The following is a 14,315-nucleotide window of genomic DNA, read 5'->3' as shown; positions in this document are numbered from 1 at the left end:
AAAAAAAAAATTATTAAAAATCAAAGCGATTTCTTAGACACCTCAAATTTGAACACTGTTATACAAAAATTGAACGGGCTATAAAACTGCAACGGCAATTTTTGCTTTCAAATCTGAGTAAAAAGTTTAAAATTTTGATAAAAGTTCCTTAAAAGTTCCTTAATTTTTTATACAATTTGAAACTTTTATTTAGGTATATAGATTTGTATATAGCTTGAACCATATTTTTGTGCAGAAATAACAAAATAATTATAGCTTGCAAAATATTGTAAATATTTAAAAACAAGAAGGGTGTACGCAGATTTAATGGAGTGAGTGTATGTATTTTCCAATGGCTGCATAAGAACACACAGGGTCTGAAGTAGTGCTCTTATCTATAAAAAACATATTTTTTTTAAACTTTTTAATAATTTATTTACTAACTAAATATAGTAGATTTACAAGTAAACTTAATGTAATAACATTTTGGCGCTTACACTTTTTCAAAGTTTAACAGGTGGCCGAGAAAACGGCACTTAGTTTAAAGAGCGTTAACGGATATCTATGCACATAAATTAGAATCATTAAGCATCAATTGCATGCCATTCTAACGTTTACGATAATGGTTAAAAGTAAAGCAAAACAACAAACGTGATTATAGGCGTTAAAACAGCAAGCAAAATAGTATTTGTACGACACTTTGTATATACATATATGTATATATATATATATCGCCAAAAGCAATACAATATGTATGTATTAGAAAATGCCTAATGATTTTTATGTACATAAATAATTCCAGGCAAAGGACAGCACTAAGGCTACACACCGATTTCCGCACTTCACTTCCGAATTTGCAGCTTCACATTTTTATATTTTAATGCTTTGATGCTGGCTTTGTAAAGTCAACAAAACTTTATACACCTCGATTTTATGTGTAGTAATATCAATAAATGAGTGAAACAATGGAAGCATCCGGAGGCATTCGTGATTTTGTGCGAGTAAATGGAAAATTTTTGCTGTTATGCAAAATAACTCTGCAATATAAACTGTTTAAAATGTAAATAAATAAAATAATCTCGAGTGTGTTTCACTGCATCAATTTAAAGTGAAAATGAAGTACATTTATAAACAAGTAAGAAAGTCTAAGTTCGGGCGGGGCCGAACATTAAATACCCGGCGCAAGTANTTTCTTTTTTCATCCTGATCATTTATGTATACATTTGTCTATATCTATCTCGATTCGTTTTGGCTGTTACAAACAACCGTTATGTGAACAAAATTAATATACCCTTGTGCACAATTGCGCTCGGGTATAAAAATTTTAGTAGATAAAAAAGTGAAGCTGTTAATGCCACCGGACGTTTGACAATGGCGAAATTTTCAAACTCGATGGATTTGATTAGTATTTTTTTTCTACCTGACCCATTTGCCTTCCTATTGAGCTTGCAATATTCATATATGTATGTACAAGTACGTAAAGCCATTTCCACAGCGCAGATCCATAAAATTGTAAGCTTTTTTCCTTTTTATTTTGTTTTTATTTGATTGTTTTATTTCATTGATTTATTTTAATAGCATTTACAGTATCAGAATTTGAAATCATATTTAATTACATTGCCAAATAATACAATAGTTTAATTTTTAAATAGGTCTGTACTTATGTATTTTCATATATAAAATTACTCCTGTAAAAAAGCATTCAACTATTTATATTAATAATAATCCACTATTTTGCTTTGGGCAATTTTTTACCAATATAAAAACTCAGTATCGTTTTTATAATCGTTTTTATTACAATTCGCAAGTAACGTTAGTTACCATTTTCTTGTAACGTGAGTTATCGTACATATTTTTATACCTTTCATGAGCATGAAATGGTATTATAACTTTGGTCCGATGTTTGTAAGTACCAGAACAAAAAGAGATAGACCCATGAAAATGTATACTTATATGATCAGAACGTCGAGCTGAGTTGATTTAGCCATGTCCGTCTGTCCGTCTGTCCGTCTGTCCGTCTGTCTGTCTGTTTGTATGCAATCTAGTCTCTCAGTTTTCGAGATATCCGGATCAAATTTGGTAGGTGGGTGTATTTTTATAATGTATTAATCATTTGTCGGAACCGGAAGAATCGGACCACTATAACATATAGCTCCCATACAACTGATTGTTCAGATATAAAATTTTGCGTTATAACTCCTCCATTTATATAGCTAGGAACATGAAATTCCGCACTGTTTTCAATAATTATCAACAGAAAACTTACAGTGAAAATTATAAAGATCGGGTAACTATAACCTATAGCTCCCATACAACTGATTGTTCAGATATGAGATTTTTCGTAATAATTCCTCCATTTATGTAGCTAGGACCATGAAATTTCGCGCTGTTTTCACTCATTATCAACAGAAGACTTACAGCGAAAATAACAAAGATCGGGTCACTATAACCTGCAGCCCCCATACAACTGATTGTTCAGATATGAGGTCTTTTATCATAACTCCTCCATTTATGCAGCTAGGAACATGAAATTTCGCACCATTTTCACTCATTATTAACAGAATACTTACAGTGAAAATAACAAGGATCGGATGACTACAACATATATCTTCCATACATCTGATTGTTCAGATATGGGATTTTACTGTAAAACTCCTTTATTTGAACAGCTAAAACCGATAAATTTCGTAAGGTATTTCATAAATAATAATACAAAGTCTACTGAGAAAATCGTCAAAATCTATGCTGTACAAGCTTTATCTCCTATAGCACTGATTGTTAAGATACCAGTTTTTGCCATATATCTCCTTTATGTACGAAACTAAACCCAATAAATTGTGTTACCGGTTTACATACCGATCACATAGCGGTGAAAATCACTTAGATTGGTGCTATATAAAGTATATCTTCCATACCTCTGATTGTTTAGAGGCGATTTTTTATATAAGTATGTAACTCCTCTATCGATGTATGCAGATGTATTCAAAAGAGTAATCTGTCAAAGTAAAATTTGCAGATGTTCATGAAAGGTATGAAGCCTTCGGCATAGCCGAAGACAGCGCTGCTCTTACTTGTTTTGAATACATTCGAACAAAATACAAGTAATTCACCATCCTCAATCAATTCCTGATAAAGTCCAATCATTAAAAATTAGCTAATGTCAGCTACTTCGCAGAATTTTAATTTCGGAAAATGCTCTCAAAACGCTTGTCTGAAAATTGAACGTATGGGGCATATACGTTAAAAAAATATACATATGTATGTAAACGCAACCACTTGTAAATAGACACGTGTTGATATTTTGACTTTTTTTTTAGAATACAACTCTTGAAACTTTACAGATGTGTTGTATTTAAAGCCAACGTCAATTGCCTCTAATATTTATTTTATTTTTTTATGTGCTCATATATCTACAAGTTCACTTTAAAGCTTCGCTCTTCACATTAGAGTTCCATGATTACAGCGAAAGCGAAGGCCAAAAAAAATTTAATTCAATTTGATTATTTCCTTTATGTTTATTTTCTGACTGCTAATAATTTCGCTTCCACACCGGCAGAAGGTCTAAGCTGCCCCTTGGAAGTCTGGCTCCAATTACATTAAAACAATGCATTTAAGTTTAAAAATTGAAAGCTTCATTTGACAAATAACGGGTTTCGGTTTCTAGAGTAAACTTGAACTAGTATATTGGTATAGAGCTTCTTGACCTAGGCTTTTTATTATGGATTCATCAAACTTTGTTGTCTCCTTTTAAGGTAACAGCAAATTAAGTGAAAAGCCTGCATTTTACCATGCCCATATCCTGGTATGTAAGCACATCCTGATATGTTGTCATTTGTTCCTTGATTCTAATGGTACTTTATCTTCTTTGCTGCCTTTTCATGCGAACAAATTAAACAAAAGTACCACTTCCCTAGTTGCAACAGAGCAACAGAAGTAAATTCAACATTAACTGTTTGCGGTTGAGAAAGGTAGAAGAATAAAAGAGAAAACAGTGTCGAAAAGTGCAGCTGCTTCAGTTGGCAGTTTAAAATTTACAATATGTACACACATACATACACACACACATTCACACTACATATTTACGTAAGCCAACTCAGGCATCATTAAAACACCTAGAAAGGCGAAACGACCAGTACGGCCCAGCTGGCATACTCCCAAGTTGAGATTTGCAATTATTTACACGTGGTCTAAAAAATTTAACAAATTCAGCACCTGGCCGTGGTCACAAGCCCATCATTAAGTACACCAGCCACCAGTAGCGAAGAAATATGTATGTAGGTATGTAGTATGCACGTAACTGTGTATGTGAAGAGTGTAAATTAAAGTGGGCTTAAAAAGGTAACAGAGCGTACGAAAAGTATATAGGCATTAAGGGAAATTTGCGTTGTCGAAAGCTTTTATGCTTGTGCTTGTGTACATATCTATGTAGGTATGTAAATATGTACATAAATATATGCAATGTTAAGCGCATCGCTAGGTGACGGCTTTGCCACAAACGGCCATGGAATGAATTGGCTCCGTAACGCGCAGCGGGTATCTACAGAGGAAGGATGGGGTCAAATGCCCAGTTGAAAATGATAGTTAGTTATATAATTTGTGAAAGTAGATACTTAAGATACACATATGTATGTATGTTAGTATTCTGTATGAACCATTTTTTAAAGTAAAATATATTTTAGTTCAGAAGCCTTTAAGACGAGATTAGTTCGTTGATGGACACAGCCTTGCCCGCCCAGCGAGGTTTTTTAAGTTCTCTAAATCTGTATTTGGTTGAGACGTGCGCAAGGTAAAATCCCCCGCTGCCAATTACTGGATTATTCGCATAGTAAGTTAGCAATTTAGCTTATGGCTGAGAATTCGGGAAATGGATTTTTCTTTTCTGCGATGTGGAAATATTAAATTATTTTTTGTATAGAAGACATATTGATGTATGTCTTTTTGCAATGTTCTCAATCGCTTAAAATCACCTTTTTTAATTTCGTATACTTACACTCATGACAAAAATATAGTAAGTTACAACTGCTGAGAGACACTATTTTCATATATGAACTTTGCAGTGAGTTTGTTCTCCGGTAATTTATTTCTCCCGAGAAAGAAATCCTCCAATAATTAACTCCCAGGCAGTAGAATTTTCCCCAAAAATTTGGGAGAAGGAACCTCGAACTTCGAATAAGCTGTTTGACACTTTTTTGACAGCTCAACTCCGCCATTTAATATAAAAAACCCTCAGGGAATTTTTATTCATGATAGGAGGAAAGGGAAAAGAGAAAACTCCCAGGTAGTTTCTGTTCAGAATCGGCCTGCATCATTTTAAAATTTACTCATTCTCATTTTCAATCTCAAATAGCAAGAATTTTGTGAAATTTAATTTTTTATTTTTATTTAAAAATGCTGGCTAACATCAATAAAAAAAATCATGGCCCAGGAATTTGGAGAACGGTTCTACCTTACTAAATGTGGTTTTGTTGTGCTTAAAAATTTCAAGTTTTGAAATGAAACAACAACAAGCCGAAATAAATAAACTTAATTTTGGGTCGTACGTATGTAGATTATGGACGGTAAGCAGGTAATTTTACAAGATATTTTCAATTTAATTTGCATCGTTAACGAAAAAATACAAATTTTGTAATGGAAACATTTAAAAAATAACAGCATAATGAAGAGAATCGATGGATAAATAAAAACAGTTGTGAATGATCAAATGAAAATACGCAATGATTTTTTGTATGAAATATGAGCAGCAAAGAATGTTACTCATACGCCATGTACGAGTATGTACCATGTATGGGCATGTGAATATGTGAATTCCCGTAATTCAAGTTGAATTTAATTTTCAAAACAGGTAGCACCCTCTAACATTAAGTTTGGAAATAAAGTTTTTTCAAAGCCATTTGGAGCGATCCACATATTGTGGAAATTCATTTAAAGTTTGTATATACTGAATTTAACTTTGTAAACGGCAGGTAAACCGACTCAAAATAATTTCAAACGAAAATCGAGTTAATCGTTGTTTGGCCGAGCTTCTACTGCGATTTGTGGCACACAAAGCGGAGGGACCTACAATTTTTCGCTGACTTCGAACGGCGATTGTATTTTTATTAGAAGCTGTTTTTCATGGCAGAAATACACTCGGAGGTTTGCCATTGACTGACGAGGGGCGACCGCTGTTAAAAAAAAAAACTTTTTTTTAAATTTTTTTTTGCGATGTTGCTTTGACCAGGGCTTGAACCCAGGCGCTGCGGAGTGGAGGCACGCACTGCTGAGCACTACACCACAGCGGCCGCCATTTAAATTATCTAATTCTCTTAATTCAAGTTGGATTTAACTTTTAAACAGGTGGAAACCCTCTTCAAAATATTTTCTAACCAGAACCTTCTTCGCCTGACGCCCATAGGTGATTCACAATTTAATTTTATAGTTGCATTAATTAAAGTAAACTACATTGGACTTTTTAAACAGTTGCATAATTTTGCAGCTGTAAAAAAGCTGCGACTAACTTGGNAATTATCTAATTCTCTTAATTCAAGTTGGATTTAACTTTTAAACAGGTGGCAACCCTCTTCAAAATATTTTCTAACCAGAACCTTCTTCGCCTGACGCCCATAGGTGATTCACAATTTAATTTTATAGTTGTTAATTAAAGTAAACTACATTGGACTTTTTAAACAGTTGCATAATTTTGCAACTGTAAAAAAGCTGCGACTAACTTTTGATTCGACTTTACTATGAAAATACCTCATTGCATTTAACTTTGTAAATAGGTGGCAACCTTGTTCAACATTTTTCGAACCACAAGCTCTTTCGTCTGAAACCCATATCTATTGTGATACATATTTAAATTTTCTAATTGTCTTCATTTAAGGTAAACTTGGTAAATGGTTTAAATAGGTGGAAACCCTACTACTCGCATTTTTTCCATACACGGTTTTCGAGTTATTCGAAAAATTGCTATTTGAAAAAAACCGGTTTCCAATTTTGAAATTAAGAAAAAATTGATTTTATTTTACGTAACTTTCATACAGTGAAAATTCTTATCTTGGTATGAAGTCATGACCAAAAATTACAATAAAGCTATTGAAAGTAAATATATTTTTTACTTATAAAAGCAAAATCAGTTCAACGTGCTTTTTTTGTTTTAACTTTTTTAATACCTTATATGATTTTTGTGGACTTTTTTCGGATTTGAGTAGTACTCTTGCAGCCATAGCCGAGCGCTTAGATGTGCCTACTGCCACTTGTGAGGCCCATGGTTCAATTTCTCCAAAGTTTCTAGCGCACTTTAAAAGCTCAGAATTGACCCAAAAATAAGCCAATGTCTACCGATCTTTATACGAACAAAAAAAAAATGAAGTGATCACTTGTAAGGATATACATGTCAGTGAACCTAGAATTTTTTTATTTGAAATGATGCATTTCGCTTTGAAATCGCTTTATTATTCCTAGTGCAATAAGCGCTTTTGTGAAGCTCTAAAAAATGTAGTATTCTACGTCGAAAAACGTCCTAATACATATCTAAAAGAAAATTAAATAATAAGTATACAACTCCTTACAGCTTGCATCCCATTTCTCCTCGTGGCGTTGTTAATAATGTAATGTTAAAGCTTAACGGACATTGCTTAATCGATAAAAAAGTAAGTCAACAGCTGCGCACTTACCTCTGTGCCGATTGGTCTGCTTATCAAACATCAGCATAGCGTCTTCAATCTGCAATTAAAATAAGAAGAAAAATTGTAGATGAAAACCAACCCATTAATTATACCGAAAATCACTTTAGTATTTCCACTCTAAATATAATTTAAAAAGAAATACTTTTGAAAATACTTAATACTTAAAAGACATTGCAGACGTTAAAAGAAGTCTAGGTAAGAACTTGGCGCACAAAAATGCGAATTGCCATTAGCGGTGTTCATCGTTGTGAATTGAAGATTCATTAAGTTTTGTCACTTTGCAGTAAACTATTATGTCTCAATTAAAATAAAATAAAAGCAGACTGTGCTGCTGTGTCTGTCGCTGGTCGTCATAATGATTGTGCGTAGGAGTTTTGCTTGTCCAAGAGCGAATATACATATGTACGTATGTACGAGTAGTGGCTGGCGAATATATGTTTGTATGTAAGTAATGAACATAGCCAAGTTGATGGTCATAAGTATGGAAGCGTGCTCATCCACTTCATTTATGCTATTTGCCGTATTTGGTCGCTGATTAAGCGTCAACAGAGAGCGGGTGTGCTGATGGTAGACAGCTGGGTGGAGCGTTTCAAGCAGAGGCGTTGAGTGGCTGCACTACTTGTTAGCAAACTCGTGTTCAAACTGAACTGAAACGCAGTAAAGGATATGTGTGTGTATGTATGTGCTTGAATGTGAATAGTACATGTGAGAAACTCTGTCCATGGCCATAACCATGATCCTACAGAGAAGTAGCCTTGCTCGCTTACTACATGGCATACATTTTGCTGGCCAAGCTCGTCGATGTTGTTGTTGTTGTTGTTGTTGTTGTTGTTGTTTTAGTATATGAGCACGCCTCATGTTCGTTGTCAACAAGTTCAGTAGCTGCGAAAACTTTTCCCATTATCCCAAATAACTGATAATACCCCAACTTGGTTGGAAACAAAAAAAAAACAACAACAACAACAAAAAACCACTGACACAAGCAGCATAAGCCATTGGCAATAGCTTTGGCTTCGAGCCGCGTCCGTTGGTTATTTCAACTCAATTCAAAAGCCCAGCAGCGTTGCTGTCAGTTGTCTTTTCCTCTTTAATTAGTGAAGCTCTCTCACATCCATTCCATCCATTTTTAGTTTAAAAAGTGGCTTACTATCCACCAACACTTGGTAACTTTGAGCATGTACATATGTGTGTATGCTGGTGTCTGTATATGTAAGTGTTCACCCAGTAGCTAAGGTAATTCATTTACAATTCCAAATACATTTACAAATATGCATTATCCATAATTCAGTTGCGCTTGCATTAAAGCTGGTTAAAATTGAATTTCTCAAACAGTAGAAGGTAACTAGTTTTATACGATCTACCTTTTAACCGTTAGTGATTTAGGCACCAATTACAAATTCACTTGAAGGCATGACAAAACTGAAAAAGGTGTGTAAATTAATATATGATATCAATAACCTATGTATGTATGTATGAATATTAAAAAAGTATTCGACTTCAGCGCTGCGAGCAAATCCACACATAAATACTCACAAACCATGGAGGGCGTATTCACAAAATGTAGCAGAATTTCATATAAAAATGCATCCATTTGCAAATATTTCATAAATTCTTTTAAACTGTTAATATGTAAGAAGCTCATAAGCTTTCGTTTGGTGTAATTTTTGACGCCTCAAAGAGATCTTAAAGGATGAGGTCTAAAACTAAGTTCCCGCGAGCACTGCCAATAACATTGTTCGCTTCAGAAATATTTTGGTGAATTACTCCGTTTATGCGGCACATTCTTACTCGATTTGATAGTTCATTATTTAATTTTTTATTTATTTTTTAGTCATTTCCTCCTTTCCTTTGTTTTAATTTTTTCTATTCTCTCTTGCTCTAACAGTTGAGTACAATAAATTTCCGATTAAAATTAGAAAAAAGTCAGCGATTTTTTCGTAATTCGCATGGTAATTGAGTTTGAATTACCTAGAATTGAGGTAGGTTAGCTATGGTTAATGTTAGGTTTTATGGCGAATTACGTAATTCGAAGGGTAATTTGAAAGCGGGTTGCGACTGAGAGAGCCAATTACGAATGGCAGAGCGAATTACGTGCCAAGGAACGTCGTATAAGCTGACTGAACGATTAAAATTTTCAAAAAATCTTAACCCTTCTACAATGATTGGGCCAAAATTACTCAATAGTCAAGCTATGGTGTAATCTATTTTTTAATATCATCAGTAGCTATGGTTTCGGATATATATATTTTTTTTTAATTTCTGCTAGAGGGCGAAAACCTTTTCTTTAGAGACACACAGCTTTTCTGCGTAATTTTGACACAAAATATAATTTGCTTTTTAATGTAATTTTAATGTTTCTACTGAAGCGTTTATTATGGTTGGCAGTGAATTCTGTGATTTTAATTTGGGAAATCGCGGGATTCAACAACAAAAGCCACCTCTCAAGACAAGTAATATTCCCGAAACCCAAATTTCATAAATCAAACCCAATCACAGTTTTAAATTTGAACTACAGTTTTTTAGACAAGATTTCAGTTGTGCAAATTACCTCCTGGTACAAATTACAGTTTTTTCGGAAGTTACGATTTGAACGAATAACTTAAAATTTCTCTTTATGTTTATAGTAAGTCAACTTTTAAGACGCGTTCATACGAAACATATGTTTTCCGCTGTCCTTTGCATTCCAATCGCCACAGCAAATGTGGAAAGAGTATTTTCCCAAATAAATTTGAATAAAACAACAAACGAACTAAAAATTCCGGCACTATCTGCTCAGAAAATTAACAAACTAATTTACGAAGAATAATTAAAGTTAACTTCATTAAAACAAAATATGATTTAAATATTGAATTTTATCATATATTTTTGTTTAGTTAAGTATAATTTAAAAAGTTTATGTATTTTATTTTAAGACAATCGCTTTTTTATTTTTGTTTAATAAAAGTAGAAAACTTTAATTTTGTAAAACTTTTCGTTTGTGGTGGTTACAGTTTTTAGGTCGAAAATACAGATTTTCCCCCCGTTAACCTAGAGTTTTTGGCAAAAAAATAAACTAAAAATTACTTATATAAATGTATTTTGTTTTTAAATTATTTAGTTAAAAAACAATTACTGAATGTAAATTAATACATATAACCAGCGTACCCGGCGACCTTCGTCTCGCCCAAAATTAATTTTTGTTGGAACACTTTAGTGCAACACTTTCAACAACTCTTCACTTAATCGGTCATATGCTGACAGTGTTGCCGCGCATAAGTTTTAGTGGTAGCCAAATTCCTTTAAAAAAAGGGCTAAGAAAGAGCTAAAAAAAGTAGTTGTGGCTAAAAATGGTAGCTAAAATTTTTTACTTACATATACATATATAAGTATACACGTAAACATTTTCAATAAGTAATGGTATATAAAAACAATGCACTTTGGAAAAAAAGCTAATATTTTATCCAACCAAAAACCTTTTTGTACCAGCTGCTTGCTGGTTCCATCAATTGATTGTATCATCAGGCTCGAAGCATATAACTTACCAGCATGCTGGTACAATATCTATTTCTTTACAAATGAGATCGAGGGAAGATCGAAATGATTAGAGCCGAAATTTCATAATTTTTCTAGCATTTTTTTAACATTGTTTTTTTTTTTTGTAATTCACAACTGCAATATCGTGAACGTAATCTTCCACAAATACAGCTTTGACTCATATAGTGCAAGAAATTTTCGCCAAAATACTTTTTACTTAGAAAATTTAGCTAATTTCACCACTAACGATACCAGCATGCTGGTATAATCACACCACAAGAACATACACGGTCAATTGACTTGATGGGTCATTTAACAAATTTACAAACAAATTTATTTTAAACTATAGTTAAATCGTTAACAAATAAGTTAACAGCCCCAACACTTTTACATTATGTATGTATAAAAGCGTAAGGAACATACAATACATATATGTATATATATCAGTTTTTCTTAGTTTAAAAATGCATCTCTTACATAAATGCAAAAAAAAGCAAATTAAGCATATACAACTTGTTCATGCCAAGTATGAATAAATTCTAAAAAGGGCTAAAAAAGGGCTAGGGGCAATTTTAAATTTATGTGGTAGCTAAATCTAGCCACCAAAGGGCTAAAACGGCAACACTGTATGCTGAATATCGTCATCGTCAGTAAAAGTGACGATAACGCCATCGTCATCCATACTTCTGATGCGTTGACGTTCGTCGACGATGACGATGCCGATATTCAGCATAGGGCCGAGTAACTTTCAGTGGTACATTTATCTGCTCTGATTATGGTTTTGTGGTCGTCAGAAGGCATATCTTCTACTGCCATTTTGAATATCCTAACCAAAGCGTTTTGCGTTAAGTTCTTTAAATTTTCCAATTCATAGCACAGTTAATGGCACAACACTGATGAATTTCCATATCAGGGTTGCTAAAGAAATAAATTTATTACCGTTGTTAAGGATCTGGTTCCTCTGAGGTCGTCCTGCATTAATCCGCGTCGCGTGCGTGGGCGCGTTGCTGAGGGTTTCGATTTGCACTAGTAATCGCCAATTTTGTTTCATATTCTTATCGGCGAATGGTTTACGAATACTGAAAGTACAATGTCGAAAAATTCAAACTGTCGAAGTAGTTTTCGCAAAGGAAATGTAAGCGCCAGGTATTCTCATTAAGCCTTAACGAGAGTTTCGCCCGAAATTTCTTCATCCGCCCGTAGTGAATCGGAAACGAATAGCGAATCGGTTCGAGGGTAATTAAACTCATGCAGCCTTATCATGAGTTTCATTTTCCTCGAACTGGTTCACTTTTCACGTTTAGTTAAAATGTATTTACTATGAGCGGAATAAAAACTTTCGGTTGAATTTTTTTCCGGACGAAACTCAGGATAAGGCACATGATAAGACTCATTTTGTATTTTTAATCAAAATTCCATCATACATTTTTCAAATCGGGCAACTGTAAATGGAATCGGTAACAATTTGCTACGCAATATAACCTAACTCAACCTACATACACCCAGAAAAAAGTCAGCTAAATATATTTCTCTCAACACATGATTTGGTAACTATAAATTTCAGTACAAAATCTATGGAAAAATAGATTTTACCGGAATTTTCTAATCGGAAGAGACAAACAAAACAAAGAGACAACTCACACAGGACAACTCACATAGGAGCAACCATATGCTCGGTATTACGTAAGCAACTTTGTTTTATACATATATGTATATAGATTTACACCAGAATTCATCAAAAATAAAGAATACTTTAACTGCTTTGTAAATCGAAAATTTGTATGAAAATGTCACTTTGTACAGCTCTTTAAATCTTTTTTATTTGTTATGAATAAGGCCGTTACATTTCTAAATATTTTGTTCACAACGCTCTTCAAAATTATTACTTCTAGATAAGAGTGCATTTAAATGCCTTTTATTTCCTGAATGCATTGTAATATTTAACTCGACAAATTTAAAGTTGGTGGCAACCTTATTAAAAAGTTTTTATTTTTACCCCAAGAGGCGAAGCTGTCCTTCAAAATGGTGTTTTATGGTGGCACTTTATTGGCCAGATACAATGCTTTCAGCTTTATAAAACCCCCCTTTTTTCTTAGATAACTAAATTTGAACAATGTGACTATTTTTCGCATGTGCGTGAGCGCTCCCCCGCAAAATGAGATATCCTTCATTAAATTTGAGAAGATATTAAAGGAGATATCGCTTTGTAACAGAAAAATACCTTAAATAAAAATACCTAGAAATAAGTACATACAAGATGGGGTTCTACCATAAAACTTAATAATTTCTATTATTGGGTCAAAGTGACCCAGAACGTTGTAGAAAGGGTTAAATTAGAAACAATGCAGAAGGGCTAAATTCATTCCCTTTTCATATTTTTCGTGTATTTTGGCATAAAAAAATTATATTATTGGCCGAGCTTTTCCTCCAATTTGTGGTGTGCGCCCTTTTGTCACACAAAGTTTACGTCGCCTCCAAATGGCAAATAGTTTTAACAAGAAGCCTTTTTAATGGCAGAAATAAGAAGAAATGAGCTTTTAAGGCTTTGAGTACAAGACTGTGGCGCTGAGAAAAATTTCTCGAAAATAGCTCAAACCGAACAGCTAAAATTATTACACGAGCCTTAGTATGTAAACGACCGTAGTATTCATTTTCGGCAATTAAGGGTCGATATTTTCATCGAAAATCTATTTTTCCTTTAAATCAATAACCTCGTTTACAATTTATATTTTGTTTATTTCCTCGTCTAATTAAATAGTTTTGTAGGAACTGAGATGTGTACATAAAATGTGAGCCATGACTAAATTTTTAAATCAAACGATTTTCCTTTTCTTTTATGACGTTACGATATCGCCAATTTCCCCTCTCCTTTGCAAAGTTTCGTCACTTGTTCACACCAAGTGTAATTGGTCCTTTGTTTGTATTCGTGTACGCTCTTGCTTTTGTTGTGAAAATCGAAGGGTTCGCACATCGGCTCATCATCATCTTAGCTGTAACAAATGTCTTTGAAAGGCAAATCATCACATCCCTTTTGTTCGTGTTCGACATCGACCTAGTATGCGCCATATGAAGAGTTATTATTTTCTTGATTTCCAGTCTGACAATATTGGTGGTACTAATGCTGCATCCTAGGTACACCTTTCGAGAGTAAATTCT

General features: G+C 33.6%; 1 protein-coding gene across 1 annotated transcript in view; it reads right to left on the bottom strand.

Annotated features, from left to right (window-relative positions):
* The window catches only part of LOC108375989 (uncharacterized), a 14,379-nt gene extending 5,875 nt beyond the window's left edge, over positions 1 to 8,504 (bottom strand). Inside the window, exons 1-3 of the mRNA XM_017632151.1 lie at positions 8,426 to 8,504; positions 8,061 to 8,221; positions 7,635 to 7,683 (exon numbers count right to left, since the gene is read on the bottom strand). Coding sequence (XP_017487640.1) covers positions 7,635 to 7,683; positions 8,061 to 8,221; positions 8,426 to 8,504 — 289 coding nt within the window. The remainder of the gene's footprint in view (positions 1 to 7,634; positions 7,684 to 8,060; positions 8,222 to 8,425) is intronic.
* Between the last annotated feature and the right edge of the window lie 5,811 nt (positions 8,505 to 14,315).

The sequence above is a fragment of the Rhagoletis zephyria genome, unplaced genomic scaffold, assembly GCF_001687245.7.
Source record: "Rhagoletis zephyria isolate East Lansing unplaced genomic scaffold, Rhagoletis_zephyria_1.1 Rzeph_scaffold_09724, whole genome shotgun sequence".
In the NCBI taxonomy this organism is placed as follows: Eukaryota; Metazoa; Arthropoda; class Insecta; order Diptera; family Tephritidae; genus Rhagoletis; species Rhagoletis zephyria.
This window is presented reverse-complemented; position numbering and strand designations above follow the sequence as displayed.